Source organism: Bos indicus x Bos taurus, chromosome 23, assembly GCF_003369695.1.
Source record: "Bos indicus x Bos taurus breed Angus x Brahman F1 hybrid chromosome 23, Bos_hybrid_MaternalHap_v2.0, whole genome shotgun sequence".
Taxonomy (NCBI): domain Eukaryota; kingdom Metazoa; phylum Chordata; class Mammalia; order Artiodactyla; family Bovidae; genus Bos; species Bos indicus x Bos taurus.
The window spans coordinates 5,931,741-5,958,018 of record NC_040098.1 but is presented as its reverse complement, the minus strand read 5'-3'; the positions used below and the strand labels follow the sequence as shown (position 1 = coordinate 5,958,018).

Below are 26,278 nucleotides of genomic sequence, written 5' to 3'. Positions count from 1 at the left end.
CAAATACAATTGTCTGCTGCAGTTACATTAATAAGTACAACACTGTGTTGAGAAATGTTTATTTTGTACTCCTTGTTTAAGAGGGAAGCACAAAATATACTTTCAAAAGAATCTCATTGAAATGGACAATTGTATTTCTGTGTTTTAATTCTTGGTTGTTAAAGTGAAAGAGCCATTTGTGTGGAGCATCTGAGTCCCAACAATGCCACAAAGTCACTGATCGCCAAGTACCCACATGAGTATAATAGCAATAGTGTTTATGCAGGATATCAAGGGAGTCATGTATCACACCATTTAACTTTGTAAAAATCTTTACAATAAAAAGCATATCAATTTTAGGGAAAATTAGTAGCACACTTACAGCACGGTGAAAACCCTGAAGATTAGGAGTAAGGACAGGATATCGAATTCCTGGATATTGATGAATGCCCTTCATCACTTCAGTGTGATCTGCCATCTTGAATACATAATAAGTTATATGGAGACATGAGAATTGGAATATTCTATCGAGCATGTTCTTAGTTTTCAGGAAGCTTATAAATATACAGGAAATTATATTCTATCAATTCATGTTTGAAATAGCAAAACCATGTCAATATAGCTAATGATAAGTAGTTCTCAATGTCATAAATATATAATAACTAGATCTGGATTTTATGTATTATATAACAGGATCTGGTTAAGTGACTGATTACTTAGGAATTACTTAACTTGGTTGGTTAACTTAATTACTTAAACATTACTCAGGAATTCTGAACTCTCGTGTTTTCAATGGACTAATCTTTATTCTCTTCCTTTCATTTTATGGCCAAGCCTCCAATACCCCTGAGAGTAGGGAGAGTTTGAATGGCAAAGACTGTGCATTTATCTTCCACATGGAAATTTTATGTCCAGATAATTTTCAACATGTGAAATTTTACAATGTTTAGTAAAGTGTAAATTACACATGTCCAAAGAATTTAACGAGGCTGAGATCCTAGTATACTATTGGTTTTAGCTACTAAAAATCATAATGCTTTACATAGTTCTATCCTTGAGTTACTATTTGTTCTCATAATGTGAACAAATATTAACAAATACGATGGAGCACACAACAGGAAGCTCATCCTATCAAGACTATTTTCTATGAATCTATTTAAGAAAAATCAACTTTGAATTAAAATGTCAAACTTGCCAGTTCATCACAAAGTCTGTAATTTAGCCTCCTAGAGCAATAACTGATGGTCAAACTCCATAATCATCTTATAGAGAAATTACTGTTGACGTAATCACAAGTTCTGCATATTGAAGAATAACAAATTATGGCATGAACAATAAATAAAAGGAATAATGTATAAACAGAAAAAGTACATGGAATGAGCATGGAGAAAGCTGTAAAAACATGTGCTAAACCAGAAGTTGTATCTTTGCTGTGGTAATGGGTGAGGGAAGACTTGTTTTTTTCTCTATATACCTTGGCGTATTAAAATAAGCATGCACTGTTTTTAATTTAAAAGCAAATAAAACAGAATTAAAGTATAAATGCTTTAATTCACACAACTATACATTTTTAAAAAGGTGTAATTTTACAATAGTGTAAAGGTGTAATTTTACAAGGTGTAAAAGGTGAAATTTTACAATATTTACTCTTATTAGTCCATTGGTCTTATTGACTCTCAGCTAAATGCCAGTAGAATGCAAATACTTTCAATGACTATAATTTGGAATCATTAAATGAAGTTTTAAATATATTCAAAATTTTAAATTCAATATTTAAGCTGTAAAAAAGCATTTCCCACTGCCTGCCATCATGCCTAGTTGATATTTAAGCTTTCATTTTCATTCAATCCAAACACATTTAATTCTGTGTAAAATGTGATCCTTGGTCACTTATTTCTTAGAGATCATAGCTACCATTCCCTGCCCCACAGCTTCATATGTTCAAAGACCATCCACCACAGACATTTACAATGTATATTTAACTTATATGCAGAGTACATCATGAGAAACGCTGGGCTGGAAGAAGCACAAGCTGGAATCAAGATTGCCGGGAGAAATATCAATAACCTCAGATATGCAGACGACACCACCCTATGGCAGAAAGTGAAGAGGAACTCAAAAGCCTCTTGATGAAAGTGAAAGTGGAGAGTGAAAAAATTGGCTTAAAGCTCAACATTCAGAAAACGAAGATCATGGCATCTGTCCCATCACTTCATGGGAAATCGATGGGGAAACAGTGGAAACAGCGTCAGACTTTATTTTGGGGGGCTCCAAAATCACTGCAGATGGTGACTGCAGCCATGAAATTAAAAGACCCTTATTCCTTGGAAGGAAAGTTATGACCAACCTAGATACCATATTCAAAAGCAGAGACATAACTTTGCCAACAAAGGTCTGTCTAGTCAAGGCTATGGTTTTTCCTGTGGTCATGTATGGATGTGAGAGTTGGACTGTGAAGAAGGCTGAGCGCCGAAGAATTGATGCTTTTGAACTGTGGTGTTGGAGAAGACTCTTGAGAGTCCCTTGGACTGCAAGGAGATCCAACCAGTCCATTGTGAAGGAGATCAGCCCTGGGATTTCTTTAGAAGGACTGATGCTAAAGCTGAAACTCCAGTACTTTGGTCACCCCATGTGAAGAGTTGACTCATTGGAAAAGACTCTGATGCTGGGAGGGATTGGGGGCAGGAGGAGAAGGGGACGACAGAGGATGAGATGGCTGGATGGCATCACTGACGCGATGGACGTGAGTCTGAGTGAACTCCGGGAGTTGATGATGGACAGGGAGGCCTGGCGTGCTGCGATTCATGAGGTTGCAGAGTCGGACATGACTGAGTGACTGAACTGAAAACCAAGGCTTATTTTATTTTAAGCCTATCTCACTTTAACCCAAAGGTTTACTGAACATCAACTATGTCCAAAGCCCCATGCTAGGTCATGTGGGAAATATACATACAGGAAAGTAAAGTCCTTGCACTGAGTAATTTGCAGTATAGTTGGGGAGATCAAGAAATGCACTAGGAAAAGTGCACATTTCAAAGAAATACAGTAAGTCCCCTACATACAAATCTTCAAGTTGAGAACTTACAAAGATGTGAATGTGCATTTGGTTCCAAAGAGAAATCAGAACCCATGACATCAACATCAAGCATGAGTGAAGCTGCAGCTTGCCCCCATCTCCTGTGGCTGACCATCCTCAGCTCTGCCATTCCCCACCTCTCTGAACTTCAGTTGCCCTTGTATGCCAGCTGTTGCACTGTATTACTCTTCTTTTCAAGGTAAGATTAAAAATGCTTTATTTTTTGTGTTTGTTTTTTAGGGTATTATTTATGTGAAAAATATAAACCTATTAAAGTACAATACTATATAGGTGATGGTGTTAGGTGGGCACCTAGGCTAACTTCATTGGACTTATGAACAAACTGGGCTTAAGAACATGCTCTTGGAACATAACTTGTTTGTATGTAGGGGACTCACTGTACACTGGTTGTGAAAAGAGCACAGTTTATAAGAGTTCAGAATGGGGAAAGATTGGTAGGGCCTATAATAGTCTAAAAGAGTATATGGGACATGAACTGCAGCCCCTGCTATGACATATTATAATTTTTCCTAAATGGCCACAGCAGTATTTCTAAACCCACATGTTCTTCTAGAACCCCACCGATCCCCATCAAGAAATGGATGCTATTACCCTCCACTGGAACCCAGGCAGGCTTGTGATTGCTTCAACCAATAGAACACAGCAGAAATCATGCCATGTGACTTCTGAGGCTAGCTTAGGAACAAGGACACAGCCTCCACAGGGCTTTCTCCTTGGAAAGTCCGCAGATCTGCATGAGAAAAACCAGCTTCTGCAGGGCAGTCACAGGGAGAGGTCACATGAGAGACCCACGTATAGAGGAAGTGAGCCCCTCGCCAACATCAACACTACCCCTAAACCCGAAACTTGTGGTCAAAGGAGCTCCAGATGATTCAGCCCAAGGCCCCAGACATTGTAGACCATAGACAATTTTGTTCCTGTAACCTGTTCAAATTCCAAAGTTAAGATTTGATGAGCATGGCAAATGTTAACTGACACCACTCAATCCACAGATAATTCATGACAAAGCCATAAAGGCAGAAACACTGAGAAATCAATAGGGTGGGAAGAGGGGGAAAGATGGCTGTAGGGTGCAACAGCCGGAATACACTATCTGGCTGGAAAAAAATTATCAGTAAACAATCAGAGAATAGGTTATAAATTAAGACAGGGGGCCACACATGGTGATGTATCTTGAGTTAAGCTCATGTGATTCTGAAACTTCAGGATTTATTGTGAAGACACTAGAAAGCCATGAAGAGTGGGTACTGAATCAGCAGAGAAAGACTGGGAGAGATGCAGCGCTTTAGAAAGATTCTCCTGGAGAGGTGCAAAGGGCAATCGGAAGAAAAGAGAGGCAGTTTCCAAGTGAGGAGAATGCAGCTGTGACAAGCTTCACTACAGAGAAATGGCACTGGGAAGGGGACCCCAGAGAGAAACCAGTAAGCACCCAGAGGCTGGTGGTATAAAGGAGGTGACTTACTTTAAAATGTAATCTTCCCTCTTTTATAGCTTCTTTTTAAAACAGTTAAGATCTGAGCATATTTCAACACACAGTTCTTGACTATATACTCATGAATGTAGCCTTTGTGTCTGGGGCTAGAGTGTGAGCTCTGTGCCTCTCTCCCTGTCTCTGTCTCTCCACGTGTCTCTCTCACACATACATGCAAACATGCACTCACAAATCATCACACAAAGTTCTGAGCACTGATTCCTAATTTCAAGCACAAAGAAAAGTTACTGCTAGTTTTAGGACACCATAGTGAATGCTAATTGATATTATTAATACTTATGTCTAACTTGATGTCATATGTTTTAAACATGTATGACATATTTATATTAATGTGATAACAGGAATCAATAAAAAGTGCTTCTCTAACCAACACAGAGTTAGAGAATAAAGTATGCAACTCATCACAGGATGAAGGGGACAAGACAAATGTTAACCTTCAAGAAATTTAGGTCATATTAACATGTAAGTGATTAATTCACTCTACATGTAATTTAACAAAGATCTTGAATCTTTATGTAGAAAATTATGTAAGAAAACAATGACTTAATAGATATTTCAATTTGTAGAACTGGAAAATAAGCAGAGATGACAGTAACCAAATTCAGAATGTAAACCAAATTTTAGGTCATGAAAGCTAAACTTTGATAATCATTGAAGATACCTTAATGAAATTATGATAAATTAAAATTTATTAATTAGAGTTTAATTAATTAGAATCCAACAAATCAGAACATTTTCCTTTATAAAAATAGCCACAATATGATGAGGTCATTTAAGACATAATAGTATTCTCTCTAAATTTGGTCAATAAAGACAATTGTGTAAAGAGCTTTAGGAAATTGTGATACGATATAATTTTATTACAATGAATAAACTAGAGCAGGTTTCAATTAAAGGCAGATAATCCTTGCATTACTTTATTTTTTTACTCTTAGGGAGTTTATGTTATACTTCAGTCTTGATGTTATTTTAATGTCTAAAGTTTAACTGTTATTTAAACAATAATAGAACTATATCTTTACAGTACTATTTTGACATTTTAACAAAACCTTTCTACGTCTGGTTTGAATTAGCATAGTTTTAAGATTTTGCTGTGACTTTTCATTTACGATCCTAAGAATTCCCATCATTTGGTTAGTAACAGGATTGGCCATTATCTGGCCATTGTGTGGGAATCTCCATATCTCTCTAGCCAACCATACAGGGTATATCATGGTGAATTAATTTCACTGGTATTCAAATTTTGATAAGGATTCAGCCACAATATTTGTGCAACAGTTTGCAAGCATCTTAAAGATATGCAAAGGGTCACATAATTAGAATGCAATAGACATACAGAGATTTTATTTTACTTGCTACTAACTCTATCATAAGAAGCTGTGGCTGCACGGGCACAGGAAGGCCTAGAGGAGCTATCCCACGTTGAAGGTCAGGAAGGGCGGTGTGAGGAAATACCCGTCGTCCAAGGTAAGAGAAACCCAAGTAAGACGGTAGGTGTTGCAAGAGGGCATCAGAGGGCAGACACACTGAAACCATACTCACAGAAAACTAGTCAATCTAATCACACTAGAACCACAGCCTTGTCTAACTCAATGAAACTAAGCCATGCCCATGGGGCAACCCAAGACGGGCAGGTCATGGTGGAGAGAACTGACAGAATGTGGTCTACTGGAGAAGGGAATGGCAAACCACTTCAGTATTCTTGCCTTGAGAATCCCATGAAAAGGCAAAATGATAGGATACTGAAAGAGAAACTCCCGACGTCAGTAGGTGCCCAATATGCTACTGGAGATCAGTGGAGAAATAACTCCAGAAAGAATGAAGGATGGAGCCAAAGCAAAAACAATACCCAACTGTGGATGTGACTGGTAATAGAAGCAAGGTCTGATGCTGTAAAGAGCAATATTGCATAGGAACCTGGAATGTCAGGTCCATGAATCAAGGCAAATTGGAAGTGGTCAAACAAGAGATGGGAAGAGTGAATGTCGACATTCTAGGAATCAGCAAACTGAAATGGACTGGAAAGGGTGAATTTAACTCAGATGACCATTATATCTACTACTGCGGGCAGGAATCCCCCAGAAGAAATGGAGTGGCCATCATGGTCAACAAAAGAGTCTGAAATGCAATACTTGGATGCAATCTCAAAAATGACAGAATGATCTCTGTTCGTTTCCAAGGCAAGCCATTCAATATCACAGTAATCCAAGCCTATGCCCCAACCAGTAATGTTGAAGAAGCTGAAGTTGAACGGTTCTATGAAGACCTATAAGACCTTTTAGAACTAACACCCAAAAAAGATGTCCTTTTCATTATAGGGGACTGGAATGCAAAAGTAGGAAGTCAAGAAACACCTGGAGTAACAGGCAAATTTGGCCTCTGAATACGGAATGAAGCAGGGAAAAGATTAATAGAGTCTTGCCAAGAAAATGCACTGGTCATAACAAACACCCTCTTCCAACAACACAAGAGAAGACTCTATACATGGACATCACCAGATGGTCAACACTGAAATCAGATTGATTATATTCTTTGCAGCGAAAGATGGAGAAGCTCTATACAGTCAGCAAAAACAAGATCAGGAGCTGACTGTGGCTCAGACCATGAACTCCTTATTGCCAAATTCAGACTTAAATTGAAGAAAGTAGGGAAAACCACTAGACCATTCAGGTATGACCTAAATCAAATCCCTTATGATTGTACAGTGGAAGTGAGAAATAGATTTAAGGGCCTAGATCTGATAGATCTGATAGAGTGCCTGATGAACTATGGACTGAGGTTCGTGACATTGTACAGGAGACAGGGATCAAGACCATTCCCATGGAAAAGAAATGCAAAAAAGCAAAATGGCTGTCTGAGAAGGCCTTACAAATAGCTGTGAAAAGAAGAGAAGTGAAAAGCAAAGGAGAAAAGGAAAGATATAAACATCTGAATGCAGAGTTCCAAAGAATAGCAAGAAGAGATAAGAAAGCCTTCTTCAGCAATCAATGCAAACAAATAGAGGAAAACAACAGAATGAGAAAGACTAGAGATCTCTTCAAGAAAATCAAGATACCAAAGGAACATTTCATGCAAAGATGGGCTCGATAAAGGACAGAAATGGTATGGACCTAACAGAAGCAGAAGATATTAAGAAGAGATGGCAATAATACACAGAAGAACTGTACAAAAAAGATCTTCACAACCCAGATAATCACGATGGTGTGATCACTGACCTAGAGCCAGACATCCTGGAATGTGAAGTCAAGTGGGCCTTAGAAAGCATCACTACGAACAAAGCTAGTGGAGGTGATGGAATTCCAGTTGAGCTATTCCAAATCCTGAAAGATGATGCTGTGAAAGTGCTGCACTCAATATGCCAGCAAATTTGGAAAACTCAGCAGTGGCCACAGGACTAGAAAAGGTCAGTTTTCATTCCAATCCCAAAGAAAGGCAACGCCAAAGAATGCTTAAACTACTGCACAATTGCACTCATCTCACACACTAGTAAAGTAATGCTCAACATTCTCCAAGCCAGGCTTCAGCAATATCTGAACCATTAACTTCCTGATGTTCAAGCTGGTTTTAGACAAGGCAGAGGAACCAGAGTGCAAATTGCCAACATCTGCTGGATCATGGCAAAAGCAAGAGAGTTCCAGAAAAGCATCTATTTCTGCTTTATTGACTATGCCAAAGCCTTTGACTGTGTGGATCACAATAAACTGTGGAAAATTCTTCAAGAGATGGGAATACCAGACCACGTGATCTGCCTCTTGAGAAATTTGTATGCAGGTCAGGAAGCAACAGTTAGAACTGGACATGGAACAACAGACTGGTTCCAAATAGGAAAAGAAGTTCGTCAAGGCTGTAAATTGTCACCCTGTTTATTTAACTTATATGCAGAGTACATCATGAGAAACGCTGGACTGGAAGAAACACAAGCTGGAATCAAGATTGCTGGGAGAAATATCAGTAACCTCAGATATGCAGATGACACCACCCTTATGGCAGAAAGTGAAGAAGAACTCAAAAGCCTCTTGATGAAAGTGAAAGTGGAGAGTGAAAAAGTTGGCTTAAAGCTCAACATTCAGAAAACGAAGATCATGGCATCTGTCCCATCACTTCATGGGAAATAGATGGGGAAACAGTAGAAACAGTGTTAGACTTCATTTTCCTTGGCTCAAAAATCCCTACAGATGGTGACTGCAGCCATGAAATTAAAAGACGCTTACTCCTTGGAAGGAAAGTTATGACAAACCTAGATAGCATATTCAAAAGCAGAGACATTATTTTGCCAACAAAGGTCCATCTAGTCAAGGCCATGGTTTTTCCTGTGGTCATGTATGGATGTGAGAGTTGGACTGTGAAGAAGGCTGAGCACCAAAGAATTGATGCTTTTGAACTGTGGTGTTGGAGAAGACTCTTGAGAGTCCCTTGAACTGCAAGGAGATCCAACCAGTCCATTGTGAAGGAGATCAGCCCTGGGATTTCTTTGGAAGGAATGATGCTAAAGCTGAAACTCCAATACTTTGGCCACCTCGTGCGAAGAGCTGACTCATTGGAAAAGACTCTGATGCTGGGAGGGATTGGGGGCAGGAGAAGAAGGGGACGACAGAGGATGAGATGGCTGGATGGCATCACTGACGCAATGGACGTGAGTCTGAGTGAACTCCGGGAGTTGATGATGGACAGGGAGGCCTGGCGTGCTGCGATTCATGGGGTCACAAAGAGTCGGACACGACTGAGTGACTGATCTGATCTGATCTGAACTCTATCATGGGGTGATTATATCTGGACACTCCTTGTGTGCGTGCTCAATCACTCAGTTGTGTCCGACTCTTTACAATTCTTCGGACTGTAGCCATGGGGATGGTCTTGATCCCTGTCTCCTGGACAATGTCACAAAACTCCTTCCATAGTTCATCAGGCACTCTGTCTATCAATCTAGTCCCTTAAATCTATTTCTCACTTCCAGTGTATAATCATAAGGGATTTGATTTATGTCATACCTGAATGGTGTAGTGGTTTTCCCTACTTTCTTCAATTTAAGTCTGACTTTGGCAATACGGAGTTCATGATCTGAGCCACAGTCAGCTCCTAGTCTTGTTTTTGCTGACTGCATAGAGCTTTTCCATTTTTGGCTGCAAAGAATATAATCAATCTGATTTCGGTGTTGATCATCTGGTGATGTCCATGTGTAGAGTCTTCTCTTGTGTTGTTGGAAGAGGGTGTTTCCTATGACCAGTGTGTTCTCTATTAGCTTTTGCCCTACTTCATTCCATACTCCAAGGCCAAATTTGTCTGTTATTCCAGGTGTTTCTTGACTTCCTACTTTTGTATTCCAGTCCCCTATAATGAAAAGGACATCTTTTTTTGGTGTTAGTTCTAAAAGGTCTTGTAGGTCTTCACGCTGCTGCTGCTGCTAAGTCGCTCAGTCGTGTTCGACTCTGTGCGACCCCATAGACAGAAGCCCACCAGGCTCCCCTGTCCCTGGGATTCTCCAGGCAAGAACACTGGAGTGGGTTGCCATTTCCTTCTACAATGCATGAAAGTGAAAAGTGAAAGTGAAGTCGCTGAGTCATGTCTGACTCTTAGCGACCCCATGGACTGCAGCCTACCAGGCTCCTCCGTCCATGGGATTTTCCAGGCAAGAGTACTGGAGTGGGGTGCCATTGCCTTCTCATAGAACCATTCAACTTCAGCTTCTTCAGCATTACTGGTTGGGGAAAGGCTTGGATCACTGTGATACTGAATGGTTTGCCTTGGAAACAAACAGAGATCATTCTGTTGTTTTTGAGATTGCATCCAAGTACTGCATTCCAGACTCATTTGTTGACCATGATGGCTACTCCATTTCTTCTAAGGGATTCCTGCCCACAGTAGTAGATATAATGGTCGTCTGAGTTAAATTCACCCATTCCAGTACATTTCAGTTATCTGATTCCTAGAATGTCGATGTTCACTCTTGTCATCTTCTGTTTGACCACTTCCAATTTGCCTTGATTCATGGACCTAACATTCCAGGTTCCTATGCAATATTGCTCTTTACAGCAATGATCCTTGCTTCTATCACCAGTCACATCCACAATTGGGTATTGTTTTTGCTTTGGCTCCATCCCTTCATTCTTTCTGGAGTTATTTCTCCACTGATCTCCGTAGCATATTGGGGACCTACCGACCTGAGGAGTTCCTCATTTTGCATTTTCATACTGTTCATGGGGTTCTCAAGGCAAGAATACAAAATTGGTTTGCCATTCTCTTCTCCAGTGAACCACATTCTGTCAGAAATGCAAAACAGCAAAATGGCTGTCTGAGGAGGCCTTACAAATAGCTGTGAAAAGAAGAGAAATGAAAAGCAAAGGAGAAAAGGAAAGATATAAGCATCTGAATACAGAGTTCCAAAGAATAGCAAGGAGAGATAAGAAAGACTTCCTCAGAGATCAATGCAATGAAATAGAGGAAAACAAGAGAATGGGAAAGACTAGAGATCTCTTCAAGAAAATTAAAGATACCAAGGGAACATTTCATGCAAAGATGGGCTCGATAAAGGACAAAAATGGTATGGACCCAACAGAAGCAGAAAATATTAAGAAGAGGTGGCAATAATACACAGAAGAACTGTACAAAAAAGATCTTCATGACCAAGATAATCACGATGGTGTGATCACTCACCTAGAACCAGACATCCTGGAATGTGAAGTCAAGTGGGCCTTAGAAAGCATCACTACGAACAAAGCTAGTGGAGGTGATGGAATTCCAGGGGAGCTATTTCAAATCCTGAAAGATGATGCTGTGAAAGTGCTGCACTCAATATGCCAGCAAATTTGGAAAACTCAGCAGTAGCCACAGGACTGGAAAAGGTCAGTTTTCATTCCAATCCCAAAGAAAGGTCATGCCAAAGAGTCCTCAAACTACTGCACAATTGCACTCACCTCACATGCTAGTAAAGTAATGCTCAAAATTCTCCAAGCCAGGCTTCAGCAATACGTGAACTGTGAACTTCCTGATGTTCAAGCTGGTTTTAGACAAGGCAGAGGAACCAGAGATCAAATTGCGAACATCTGCTGGATCATCAAAAAAAGCAAGAGAGTTCCAGAAAAACATCTATTTCTGCCTTATTGACTATGCCAAAGCCTTTGACTGTGTGGATCACAATAAACTGTGGAAAATTCTGAAAGTGATGGGAATACCAGACCACCTGACCTGCCTCTTGAGAAACCTATATGCAGGTCAGGAAGCAACAGTTAGGACTGGACATGGAACAACAGACTGGTTCCAAATAGGAAAAGGAGTACGTCAAGGCTATATATTGTCACCCTGCTTATTTAACTTATATGCAGGGTACATCATGAGAAATGCTGGACTAGAAGAAGCACAAGCTGGAATCAAGATTGCTGGGAGAAAGGTCAATAACCTCAGACATGCAGATGACACCACCCTTATGGCAGAAAGTGAAGAGAAACTAAAGAGACTCTTGATGAAAGTGAAAGTGGAGAGTGAAAAAGTTGGCTTAAAGCTCAACATTCAGAAAATGAAGATCATGGCATCTGGTCCCATCACATCATGGGAAATAGATGGGGAAACAGTGGAAACTGTGTCAGACTTTATTTTGGGGGGGCTCTAAAATCACTGCAGATGGTGACTGTAGCCATGAAATTAAAAGACGCTTACTCCTTGGAGGGAAAATTATGACCGACCTAGATAGCATATTCAAAAGCAGAGACATTACTTTGCCAACAAAGGTCCGTCTAGTCAAGGCTGTGGTTTTTCCAGTGGTCATGTATGGATGTGAGAGTTGGACTGTGAAGAACCCGAGGAATTGATGCTTTTGAACTGTGGTGTTGGAGAAAACTCTTGAGAGTCCCTTGGACTGCAAGGACATCCAACTAGTCCATTCTAAAGGAGATCAGTCCTGGGTGTTCATTGCAAGGACTGATGCTAAAGCTGAAACTCCAGTACTTTGGCCACCTCATGCAAAGAGTTGACTCATTGGAAAAGACCCTGATGCTGGGCGGGATTGGGGGCAAGAGGAGAAGGGGACGACAGAGGATGAGATCACCAACTTGATGGACATGAGTTTGAGTAGACTCTGGGAGTTGGTGATGGACAGGGAGGCCTAGCGTGCTGTGATTCTTGGGGTCACAAAGAGCCTGACATGACTGAGCGACTGAACTGAACTGGCCTGTAGCCAACCCGGCTCCTCTGTCTCTTCAACTTTCTAGGCAAGAATTCTAGAGTGGGTTGCCATTTTCTCCTTGAGGGGTCTTCCTAACCCAGGTATCAGGTTGCACCTCCTGTGTCTCCTGCACTGGCAGGCAGAATCTTTACCACTGAGCCACGTCAGAAACCCTTCAGATACTCCACATTACACATTTTTAGACATCTTACTAATATTTTGTTGTTATCTGCATACAATAATCTCTCCTAAATACTTATACCTTGAATGTGTTCTCCAGACAACAGCAACGGTAAAAGTATAGTTTGAGCATTAAGTGCTCGTTCAAATTTCCTGAGAGTATTGGAATTTCAAGATAATGCATATGAGTATACATTTTGCAAATAAACTATAAAATTTGTCATTGGGGAATACAAAATTTAATTTTAAAATATCATGAAATCTTTAAAATGAGCTGTTAAAATGCCTCCCAATTTTTGAATATTAACATTTCAAAAGGTTATACACTTACAATATATTTAATATTATAGCATTAAAAATGAAGGAGATGCAGACCAAACACATCTTACACATCAGCTAGTAGTGGAAGATATGTGTGTGCGTGTGTGTTTATGTGTGTGTGTGTGTGTGTACATATCAAAAATACAAAATAATACAAATACCATGTGATCTGAAGTTGTATGAAACACATAAAGAAATATTTTTCTTTTCAACCTAGAATAATGACCAATATTTAAGCCAACCCTTATCTAGGCGAAGTGTAAATAACTCAGGGGCCTTTTTTTAAAGGAACAAAATATTTTTTTAAAGGAGAAAAGGCCTTTTTTTTAAAGGAGCAAAATATTTTTTTAAAGGAGAAAAGGCCTTTTTTTAAAGGAGCAAAATCTAATCACTGGTGAACTTTTTATTCTCTTCCTAGAACAAGTACAATTACAAATATATCACACTGTAAAGTTCAATAAGTACCAAAGCAGCATTTACTATAAAATTTTTATGTGATGGTCTCATACAGATTAATGACACATACTTTTACCTTTATTATTTTTAACTCAGTAAGAGGTGAGTCATTAAGGAGACTGCAAACTTCCTGAGTGGAGTTGAGTTGTTTTGCATCTTTAAAATTATTCAGTGCATCAAGGTGGCTCTGGTGAAGATGAGGCAATTGTATTGTGTGATGGAGCTGAATTACTCAGAGTTGAAGTTAGTACTGTTTTTAAATGGCAAATGTGTTTAGAGTAGAATCTAAAATTCATGTAAGAAAAAGGTAAGATACTCCCTCTTTACAGAATTATCTGCAAAATTATATAACTTAGCCATTTTTTGTGCCACTGGATCCTGTAACCTAAATATAAAATTCTGCTTTGTCTCTTCTCCTTTTTGTCCTGGTGGTCTAGGCAATAGGACCAAGTCAAGCATCATCAATGGTGAGCTTTAACCACTTTTCCTGCCTTCCCTCCACTCACTTGCTAACGAGCTCAAATTATTTCCCTCCCCTGCCATCAGATGGGGCTTCCTAGGGGGCACTGTGGTGAGTAATCCACCTGCCAGTGCAGGAGACGCAGGAGACACAGGTCCAATCCCTGGGTCAGGAAGATCCCCTGGAGAAGGAAATGGCAACGGGCTCCAGTATTCTTGCCTGGAAAATTCCATGGACAGAGAAGCCTGGCAGCCTCCAGTCCATGGGGTCGCAAAGAGTCAGACATGACACTCACGCCATCTAACAAGAGGACTGTACCTGATTCCTTGTCATCATGTATGAAGTAAAAGGAGGAAGGTGAGAAGAGGCAGGAAAAAGAAAATAAGATAACCAGGGAAACCTAAGTAATTTAGAAGGTCATGAAGTTGGAGAGGGAAGAGATAGGTCCAGGAGCTATGTTTTGGTGGTAATATTTCATATTGGAGTACAGTTGATTTACAATGTTTTGTTAGATTTACAGAAAAGTGATTCCATTATATACATATGTACATATATATATATATGTATACACATATATATATTTATATTCTCTTCCAAATCCTTCTCCCATTTAGGTTATTACAAAATAATGAGTAGATTTCCCTGTGCTATACAGTAGGTCTTTGTTGATTATTTTATATATAGGAGTGTGTGGATGTTAATCCCAAAATCTTAATTTTACTCATGTGTGAACGAGGTACACTTTGTTACTTGAACAACACTGTGTTCTCCAAGAATATTGGTATAAATACTGTCATATATTTAATATCTATAAAATATATTATATAAAATAAAATAACAACAAATACCCAATAGTTGTCAGTTAGTAACTGGCAACCCACTCCAGTACTCTTGCCTGGGAAATCCCATGGACGGAGGAGCCTGGTAGGCTACAGTCCATGGGGTCGCTAAGAGTCGGATACGACTGAGCAACTTCACTTTCACTTTTACTTTCATGCATTGGAGAAGGAAATGGCAACCCACTCCAGTGTTCTTGCCTGGAGAATCCCAGGGACAGGGGAGCCTGGTGGGCTGCTGTCTATGGGGTCGCACAGAGTCGGACATGACTGAAGCGACTTAGCAGTAGCAGCAGCAGCAGCTAAGCCATATCCGACTCTTTGTGACCCTGTGGACTACACAGTCCAGGCTCCTCTGTCCTCTACTATCTCCTGGAGTTTGCTCAAGTTCATGTCCATTGAGTTGGTGATGCTATCTAACCATCTCTTCCTCTGCTGCCTCCTTCTCCTTTCGCCTTCAATCTTTCCCAGTATCAGGGTCTTTTCCAATGAGTCAGATTTTTTGCATCAGGTGATCCAAGTATTGGAGTTTCAGCTTTAGCATCAGTCCTTTTAATGAGTATTCAGGGTTGATTTCCTCAACGATTGACTAGTTTGATCTCCTTGCAGTCCAAAGGACTCTCAAGAGTCTTCTCCAACACCACAATTCAAAAACATCAATTCTTTAGCACTCAGTCTTCATTATGGTCCAACTTTCACATATGTACATGACCACTGGAAAAACCATAGCTTTGACTAGACAGACCTTTGTTGGTAAAGTGATGTCTCTGCTTTTTAATGTGCTAAGTTTATCATAGCTTTTCTTCTAAGGAGCAAGTGTCTTTTAATTTCATGGCTGCAGTCACCATCTGCAGTGATTTTGGAACCCAAGAAAATAAAATGTGTCATTGCTTCCATTTTTTCCCCCTTCTATTTGCCATGAAGTGATAGGACCAGATGCTATGATCTTAGTTTTTTGAATGTTGAATTTCAAGCCAGCTTTTTCACTCTCCTCTTTGACCCATATCAATAATAAGAAGTCTTGGTCATTGTTGCAAGAGAAAATAACATTCTTTCTTTCTTTCTTTTAATGTGACTGTGACACATCTTAGTTGCAGCACATGGCATCTAGTTCCCTGAACCAGGGGTTGAACCCAGACCCCTTGCATTAGAAGCATGGAATCTTAACCACTGGACCACCAGGGAAGTCCTAAGACAGGCTTTCTTAATGAGATATCATTCTTTTTTTTTTTTTTTTTCATCAGGTCAATATACTTCATCCTCCAATATTCATAATACACAACTCAAAAGCTCTTCTTGCTACTGGCTTGTAAAATTCACATGGTGAATCTGTGTTAAATACAATATTGGCAAAGACAGCCTCAGTCTCTGAGGATAATCCATCACTCCTCAAAAAAAGAAAAAAAAAAAGAAGAAGACATTCTCAACACCCAGCTTGATTTCCACATCTGTTTTCCACCATAGTTCTCTCTGTGTATATCTATCTATCTATATTCACTCTTACCAAAGTTTGTATAATTTATACTGATATATGTATTTCTCTCCCTGACTAAATTCTTTCTCTATGAAGACTTCACATAAAAGGGACATTTAATAATTGGTTGTTTAATTGAACTGAAATCTCTTCTCCTTGCCCTTTATTCTAGTTTACATTCAATTTGAGTTCAATCCACTTTGAATCATGATTCTTATTCTCCACCAATTCTAAGATTTTATTGTTAGTCAATAATGTTTTAATGATAAAGGCAAATATTTGCTTTATGCCAGTCTATAGGGCAGGTCTCTATGTGTTAAGATGCATGCATTATCTCTTTAAACACTTTTAAACCATCCAATGAGAGGGACTGTTTCTGTCAAAGAAGAAGTAGACAGAGATGGAAAGGATGAGAAAAATCACCCAGTAAGTGCAGGGGATGGGATGGACCCCAAGCATGCTCTCTAATTCCTCCTGGATAAGTACATCCCCCTCATCCTCTAAATATCTTCTCTCTCCTCCTCTTAGCCATTGCAAAGTTTTTCTGCATCATAATGTCGAGAGAAGAGTTCCTAGAAAGATCTTCCCCTCAGGTTGAATGGTTTTAAGAGTATTTGTTTTCGTCTAATCCAGTGTCTCCTAAACTTGATTTATCATCAAAACTATTTGAGGTTCTTCAAGAAAACAAAAAAAAAAGATTTATTGGACTCATCTGCACAGAATCTGTTCTGAATCTGTTCAGTGGAGGACCCAGGAATCTGTTCCTAAAAATTCTCAGAAGATGTTAGTCAGTCAGTCAGTTCAGTCGCTCAGTCGTGTCCAACTCTTTGCGACCCCATGAATCACAGCATGCCACGCCTCCCTGTCCATCACCATCTCCCAGAGTTCACTCAAACTCACGTCCATCGAGTAGGTGATGCCATCCAGCCATCTCATCTGTTGTCCCCTTCTCCTCCTGCCCGCAATCCCTCTCAGCATCAGAGTCTTTTCCAATGAGTCAACTCTTCGCATGAGGTGGCCAAAGTACTGGAGTTTCAGCTTTAGCATCAGTCCTTCCAAAGAAATCCCAGGGCTGATCTCCTTCACAATGGACTGGTTGGATCTCCTTGCAGTCCAAGGGACTCTCAAGAGTCTTCTCCAACACCACAGTTCAAAAGCATCAATTCTTCGGCGCTCAGCTTTCTTCACAGTCCAACTCTCACATCTATACATGACCACTGGAAAAACCACAGCCTTGACTAGACAGACCTTTGTTGGCAAAGTAATGTCTCTGCTTTTGAATATGCTATCTAGGTCGGTCATAACTTTTCTTCCAAGGAGTAAGCGTCTTTTAATTTCATGGCTACAGTCACCATCTGCAGTGATTTTGGAGCCCCAAAAATAAAGTCTGACACTATTTCCACTGTTTCCCCATCTATTTCTCATGAAGTGATGGGACCAGATGCCATGATCTTCATTTTTTGAATGTTGAGCTTTAAGCCAACGTTTTCACTCTCCTCTTTCACTTTCATCAAGAGGCTCTTTACTTCACTTTCTGCCATAAGGGTAGTGTCATCTGCATATCTGAGGTTATCGATATTTCTCCCAGCAATCTTGATTCCAGCTTGTGCTTCTTCCAGCCCAGCATTTCTCATGATATACTCTGCATATAATTTAAATAAGCAGGGAGACAATATACAACCTTGACATACTCCTTTTCCTATTTGGAACCAGTCTGTTGTTCCATGTCCAGTTCTAACTGTTGCTTCCTGACCTGCCTATAGGTTTCTCAAGAGGCAGGTCAGAAGATGTCAAGATACCAACAATTCTGGGAATCACAGTGGTTTCATTCTCAAAGACTGCCACTTAGGCTGGTGGGAGAAGAAATCAATGCATCCAAGAGACCCTCACTTCAACACGGGAAGCCTCACTTCATTTTTATTCAGACGTGACTCCAGATTTTGTGGATCCAAAATTATTGCAATTTGGAAGGGAACCTTTTTCAAAAATCTCTAATGTTATTAAATTTTACTAAAACACATGACTAGAAAATCAATCCTAAAAGAAGTCAATCCTGAATACTCACTGCATGGATTAATGCTGAAGCTAAAGCTTCAATACGTTGACCATATGATGCCAAGAGCCATCTCATTGGAAGAGACCCTGATGCTGAGAAAGATTGAAGGCAGGAGAAGAAGGGGACGGCAGAAGATGAGATGGTTGGATGTCATCGCCGACTAGATGGACATGAGTTTGAGCAAGCTCGGGGAGATGGTGAAGGACAGGAAGCCTGGTGTGCTGCAGTCCATGGGGTCATGGAGAGTCAGACATAGCTGGGCAATTGAACAAAACAAGATCATATATGGAGATTCTAAATAAAGTTACATTATGGGTGAAATTAAAACAAATAACATTTTGGAGACTCCCAACACGGATGAAATTGCCTACCCTTGATCTTAGCAACTTATCATCAAGGTAGTTAATCTATCTGAAATAAAGATTTCAGGGATTTCTTTTCCTTAACACTTGAGATCAGTTTGGCATAAACTGATTCTTATTCTTAGTATAACCCAGAATATCTTATTCTTAGAATAACCATCATATTTCTGGGTAAATTTATTTTGTATAAAGTCTCTGCTTAATATACCATTTTAAATTTTGCCAGGAAATATACTTACAGATCTATAAGCTTCAATAATATGTTTTGTGGAACAATTTCTTATAAATACATTTGAAGGATTCCTTTTTACCCCACCATCACCCAGGACAGCATTCAGATCTTCACGGAATGAGCAGGCAGTATCAGAAGGTATTTGCCTACTATCTCCACTGGCCAGTGAGATATCCCTGACGATAATACTTTTCCTCATACAGCAGGAGGGATGGATACAGGATATACCATTTCTTCAACACATGCCACAGATTACTATACAAATGTAAATAACGTGGTTCCAGACCCTATAACTCAAAACTCAATTTGAGCAGTAACTCCTCTTAAAGGTAACACATTCGTAAATTCAGTAATGAGGAAAAAATGGGACTAGAGCCCTTCCTGACAACTGTGGGTGGAAACACTTTACCCAGCCATGAACAGCTTGTAGACTGGGTCCTCTAGCCCTGTCTCATTCACAGACCCTTTCCACAAACCCCATATATCTTAGCCTCAGTAGCACAGAGGAAATCTTGGTCTGCTTGAAGAAGTAAGACAGTTTTAATAAATCACAGTCTTACAATAATAAACACAGGAAATCTCTGGAAAATTGAACATCTAGTTTTATTTTTTTTTCTACCCAATACCCTGTCTTGGCTGCTGCTGCTAAAATGGTCTGACACCATACTCACAAAACTTCTTAAGTCCAGAAGCCTAAAAACTAATTTGGGCTGGTGTATAATTTCCTGTGTTTCCTTATTTAACATCATCTTTGTGTTCTCAGGGCCTCTGTAGCGCCCTCTAAGGAAAGGAATGCACAAGCTTCTCAAGAGTGATCGGAGCAAATAGCATAATGACCCCACACTCTTTTCCTGTGAATGCCTGCAAGCCATTTTCATCATAATCTATTAATGCCTACAAATACTCATTTTTAAATTATAAAATAAATCCAAACCACCCAATGGATTTGTGTGTTATAAACTGAGAGACCAATGCTCCAGACAGAGAAACCAGAATCACCTTATTCATTAACATCCCCCCACCCCCCACCACCCTACCTCCCACCGCCGCTACCATTTCCTAAGGCAAATATAACAAATATGCATTAGTGATTCTTTGTTCAGGTCAATTACTTTGGGGACCACCCTCCTGGTCTTCCCAAGTCAAAACAAGTCTCAAAGTTCTCAGTATAATTTTCTTTTCATTCAACTGTGTTGTCTCTCATATATCATAACTTTGTGTTTGTTAATAACACTGTCAATGGTGTTATTTCTCATGCATGGGTGCAGAAATGCCTTTTAAAATATTGTGTCTAATGGTATTCATTCTGGATGACTGTAAATGGAGTTGCTCATCTATACTTAACATTTCCTCCTGGAAGCCCCTCTGCCCACAGTGGAGACCTGTGCTGATGAGAAGAAGGGAAGACTGCGCTGTTTGAGGGATATTATCTTACTGGCAAAAAGAAAGAGTTGTAGCAAAAGGGTTCTTAATACCCTGGCAAGTAATGCCATCAGGACAATAGCCTATAACATCAAACTGCAATGATCTGGCCTCATATGGATCTGAAGATCCAGTAAGCAGAAGAGAAGACAGGCCTTGAAAAGATTGGACAGACAACCTCTTGAACACAAACCGCTTAACATATTCTGATTACTAGGTTCTAGTTTATTATAGTTCACTTACAGATATCCACTTGATTTGAGTGATTTTATTTCCATTACCCTTTTTAACTTTACAATTGGCTTATTATACAGATAATGCTATCAACCACACATTATTTAACGTCTGAGTTCAACAAAGAATTCAATGCAGTGTTTAATAGAGACATAATAAAAAGCAGTGGATGGGTGAATAAATGAATAGAAAGAATCCAAGCCATAAAGAAATGAAAATACTTTGCCAAATTGTATCAGAAACAAGAGTCAGCTCTCAGACATCCTATTGGAAAATATGTATGTTGTTATTTCTAAACAGATACAGTGCTGTCACTGAAAGCTCAAGAAAACCTGAAACCTGGAGGATTTGGGAAGAAGTAATTACTTGGGGATTACTAAGAGATGTGTTTCTTATTATAATCAGTCTTGACTAAGAACAGTGTTACAATTTCTTGATGGTTCCACAGCACAGCAGTACAAGGTCTGGAGAAAGTAGTATTAATTTTCTCAAGTTGTTAGCATGGATTTGCTTCAGTATGTTGCTATCTCAAAGAATGGTTCATTTAGTAGTTTGAAAAGCAAACAGGAATGTGAGAGCCTAGAACAATTAAAGCAACATAACTATAGCCTATGACCTGTTGCCATTATAAATTTGAAGCTCTCCAAGATGTTTACAAAACGAACAGCATTCTTCAAAAGAATGCCCTATATATTGACAATGAACAAACAGCCAAAATTCATAGACATTACAAAATATTCAATTATTCTAAAAATATAATTCCAATTAGCCTTCAATTTGATAAATGGGCTATTCAAGATAAATGAATTTGGATAAAAATTTTAAGCATATAAAAGTAAATGCTTTATATTTACTCTAGACATTTATATATTTACTGCATATATTTACTCTACACATTTATATTCCTTTCACTTTATCAAATGTGGAAGAAGTGAAATGTTAACATATGTATCTCTCATTAATGTGTAAAACTTACCTACTGCTTAATATGATTTTTGGAATGTAATGCTACTTTTAGCATTCAGATTTATCTAATTTCCTATGTTCACTACATATTACTCCTGTAGAACTTTCCAGCAATATCACCAGGCAATATTAGATCGGTGTGCATGCTATGTGTGTGTTTGTGCATATCTAAAAATTAGGAAAAAATACTTCATTTTTATTTTTAAAATTGAACTGGAATTATAATTCTTATAAACATATCAACAAAGTATGTCTTTTAAAACCATAATTAATTTAAAAATAATTAGTATATGTTTCATTTTCAGTGTTCAATGTACAAGGATCCTGAATTCTTAAAAACAAGTGCTGCTGCTTGGCAGCCTTAAAACTGATGATCGAAACAGTCCTCATTTAATCTTAACACTCTAAACCTGGTTTTCACTAATGGCCGTGACTCATCCCATGAGCGTGGCGACCGTGACACGGGAAGTGCGTGAGTTCCTGGGAGCCTGGTCCACAGGACAGACTGCTCCTCTTCAGGTGGACGAGAGCGGCTTAGGCAGGAGCCATGCCAATGGAGTTGTGTACACTAAAAGAAGACTGACAAACTAATCAGAATAATGAAGAAAATACCATTAAAAAGTTAGAATCCAGTCTTTCTGTGCCAAACTGTATCTCTATTCAGCTTTTATGTAATTTTATTATATGCTAGACCTTTCAAGCTGTCGATGTATACTGATAAGTCTATGAGGCCCAATTTTAATGTAATGTTAATCATATACAAAAATTGAATTTTCATATGATCAAAATGCCTTTGAAAGTTTCTTTCTTTCATGGATTAACTTAGAGAAAATTTGAGAGACTCAAATAAATAAAAAGTGAGATAAAGTATTTGAACATTTTAGGTCCTTTTTTATAATCTAAGAGCCAAAAAAAGACAAATTGTTAGTCAAAATGTAATTGATAAGATTAAGTCATTAGAAAAGCAGTGTATGCTGAGCATAGTAACTCTTTGAGCAGAATCATAGCTTTTGTCCTCATGGAGAAAAAGTCAAAAAAATATTGAATTGTAGCTTCAGTGTGAAAAAAATAAAATCTACCTAGTAGAATTGCAACATTATTGCTTTTCATTGTAAGCTTTGCTTTTTGCTTTGCACACACAAGTGGAATTACATCTTAGGTAGAGAATAAGTTACTGGCGAATGCCAAGTAATATGTACAAGACTAACAACTCGTTTTCCCCCAATTTTTTTGCAAAGTAAAAATTGAAAGCAAAGTAAAAAAGAAAAAAAATATTAGTGCCCACAATCCTAGTACATTTTTTTCATATTTCTGATTGTTTTCCTGAGAGAGACAAAAGTGTTTAAAAAAATCTGTGACTATGCTTTAAGCAATCTGCATACCCTCTGTGATAACAGTGGCAAATGAGGTAACTGTAGGATGAAACTTTAAAATGTTGCATTTCAGGTTAGCCACTCCAATACCAACCTGAATCCCACAGGAGGCAGCACAATTGTCTATTGGGAGTGAGCAGGCCTCAGGTAAGTACTAGCAGCCCTGAGAGTGCTAAAATCTTTTGGAATTTGGGGGTTTCGGACTGCCAAGCCTGCTTTTCTCTCAACTCTGTTCTTTCATTATTCATAAGGAAAAGCACATAAGTAACTAGATTAATTATTAGATCATTTTTAAAGACATAAGTGTCACAGATTAGAAAAGTGCTCCAATGATATCCCCCTACACATGTGTTCCTCTGCAACACCCCACCCCAGTCAAGAGGTGGCATGGATCCCTCCCTTTGAAACTGAATGCCTTTGTAGCTACATCAACTCATACAGTATGGAAAACTGATGCTAGAAAATTTATAAGGCTTGGCTATAAAGGGCATACCATTTGTGCTTGCCTCTTGGAACCTCTGCAACTCTAAATCACCATGTGATCGATGTAAGGCTGCCACGATGGGAGGAAACCCAAACTAGCCTATGTGGGTGAAAGGGCTCCTGTGACCCCGGGAAATGGGAACCGCGGTCTTATAAATTTCATCCTCTCTGGGCCGAAGGCAGAGGTCAGCTCCTCTGGGAAACACGGATGAGACTCACAGAAGATGAAATTACCCTGCCAGGACACTGTGCCTTATAAACAGAGGAGTTTGGAAGCTCTCCCCAAAAGCTCTTCACACAAGCCCTGCCACTTCCCCTCTTGCCCTGGATCTCTCTCTCTCTCTCTCTCTCTCTCTCTCTCACACACACACACATATACAGACACACACACACACACATACAGACACACACAACTTCTAGGCTCAATTACCCGCTTCCCTGCCTCTTCCCCACACAACCATCCCCCTCAGAAAAAAAAACAGAGCAAGGAAAAGCAGCCAGGGGGCGCTCAGGAGCAGAAGCAACAGCCACCCGCGTCTCATCCAAGTACGTCTAAATCTTAAACTTCAACCCAGTAAATGTGTTTTCATTCCTAACAAAGAATTAATTGTCTCACACACTAAAAAGAGGACAGGGAAAAGTTTACACATTCCTTCTTGCTTACACTGTGTTTGGGCCATATTTTTAAGTGTTAGACTGATTTGTAAATAATTGTTACAGCCTTTTATGTGTATTTCTTTCTACTTTTATAGAGAAAAACTATTTCTGCCCTTTACTGACCCACCTATTCCAACAGTTAAAAATTAATTAAACAGGGAACAAATATTTATAACTGAGACTTTGCATGTGACAGATATAAACATACAGTGTCTTGTACCTTTCAGGCATTTTTATTTTTAAACAAATGGTATTCACTCATATGAATGAACATGTTTAAAACCAAATGGCCACATTAAAGATAATGGAAAACTCAAGTTCACTCTCAAAAATTATTGCATTTATAATGATTTAAATAGCTCATTACGGAGAGTTCCATTCCAAAGTTTCAGTAAACCCATAGAGTTTTATAAACACGTTTTTTTTTCCTACTGTTACCGCTGTTCACTCTATTGAAGTCAGGAGCTCATTTCAAATGAGCTATGTGGACTCATTTCAAATGTCCTTAGATTATATGTCACTCTAAGGAAACCCTTTTTCCAGATAAGTTGTAAAGAACATGTATTTTTTAATGACAGGCATTTTATCATCTCTGGCCATTTAGATTATAGGTGTGGGATCCTGTTTTATATGGCAGCCTGCTACCGTGGAAATTTTCTTTCAGCTGCTTTAGTTAGAAAAGCTGCTGCCAAACAAAACAGTAGGAGGGAAGCTGTAAAAATGCTTTAAAATGCTAAAAAAAGAAATAAGTGAGCAAGCAGCAATCTAAACATAAACCAGAGGACTCTTCCCATGACCCACGTTTAAGGGAAAGAAACAGAAGATGCAGAGAACTAACAGTATGCCAATTTCAAGCCACACTCAAGATCTTTAGAAGAATTCGAAATTATTCAGACAATTGCACGTAAGCTGGTACACTAAACTCATCCTGACACAAATCTCAGATGTTTTTTTGAGTTAGACAAGCCTGGTGTCATGATATTTTCTCAAAAAAATGAGAAGTTATAGAATCTGGGAAAATATATACATAGGTAGATGTACAACTGAATCCCTGTGCTATACACCTGAAACCAACCCAACACTGTAAATCAACTGTACGTCGATAAAAATAAGTTGCTTTCAAAAAATGAGAGGTTATAATATAAAACTTCAAATTATCATTATAGGTTATTTAAGGCCTTTTTCATTAACATCAGAACAGTGAAATCTACAGAGTTACATGATGAGATAACCTCCAACAACAATAACGAAATGCCTATGCAGGAGATATAAGAGACATGTGTTCCATCCCTGGGTGGGGAAGATTCCCTGGAGGAGGGCACAGCAACCCACTCCAGTGTTCTTGCCTGAAGAATCCCATGGACAGAGGAGCCTGGCGGGCTAAGGTCCATGGGGTCACAAAGAGTTGGACACGACTGAAGTGACTTAGCGTGTGCGCACACACACACAAACACAACAATAACAACAGAAAAGGCTCCATCACACAAACTTAGTAAAATCTAGAATCCAAACATGACTATGGGAGATCAAATTGCCAAAATGGTATGGTCTCAGTCCTGCCCTTTGAAAAACTCTTGATGTGTAGTAATAAGTAACCAGTATAACTTTGAAAGTTCAATCTGATATTATCTTTGATCCAGGCACACTGTTCTTTTACAGATAGAGCAGTGATTTATTTAATAAAAACACTCTTTTTTTTTTTGGTTTGGAATGTATGTAACCAGATGAGTATTAAAAGTGAAATATATAGCATATTCTTTAATATTTGAAGGATGAGTATCTTTACTTTTTCAGACTGGAGTCCAACCCAATATTTAAACTAAACACATTATTTCAATCTTTAAGAAAAAGGCTGTTTATCCCAGAGAAAGCAACTGACTTAAAAGGAGCCGCAGATAAGTGAGTCAATCGTCTGTCAGTTAGACTTGTGCTCAGGTAACACTGGTGAGCGTAGGGGGAGCCAGGTGCCCTGGGCTCTGGCAGCCACAGACAGGGCTTTATGCGTAAACCCACCTGCGCTGAAGGCATCACTGCTGGGACTGC

The 26,278-nt window shown here is 39.1% G+C and overlaps 1 protein-coding gene across 5 annotated transcripts in view; it reads right to left on the bottom strand.

Annotated features, from left to right (window-relative positions):
* HMGCLL1 (3-hydroxymethyl-3-methylglutaryl-CoA lyase like 1) overlaps positions 1 to 26,278 on the bottom strand; it is a 201,344-nt gene that overhangs the window by 98,746 nt on the left and 76,320 nt on the right. For 3 of the 5 annotated variants that reach the window (XM_027524559.1, XM_027524557.1, XM_027524561.1), the window contains exon 4: positions 362 to 457. The exons of 1 other annotated variant lie outside the window; for it this stretch is intronic. In XM_027524559.1, coding sequence (XP_027380360.1) covers positions 362 to 457 — 96 coding nt within the window. Of the gene's footprint in view, positions 1 to 361; positions 458 to 18,515; positions 18,622 to 26,278 lie in introns of those variants that run through there. One more of the 5 variants, XM_027524560.1, reaches the window with a different exon arrangement.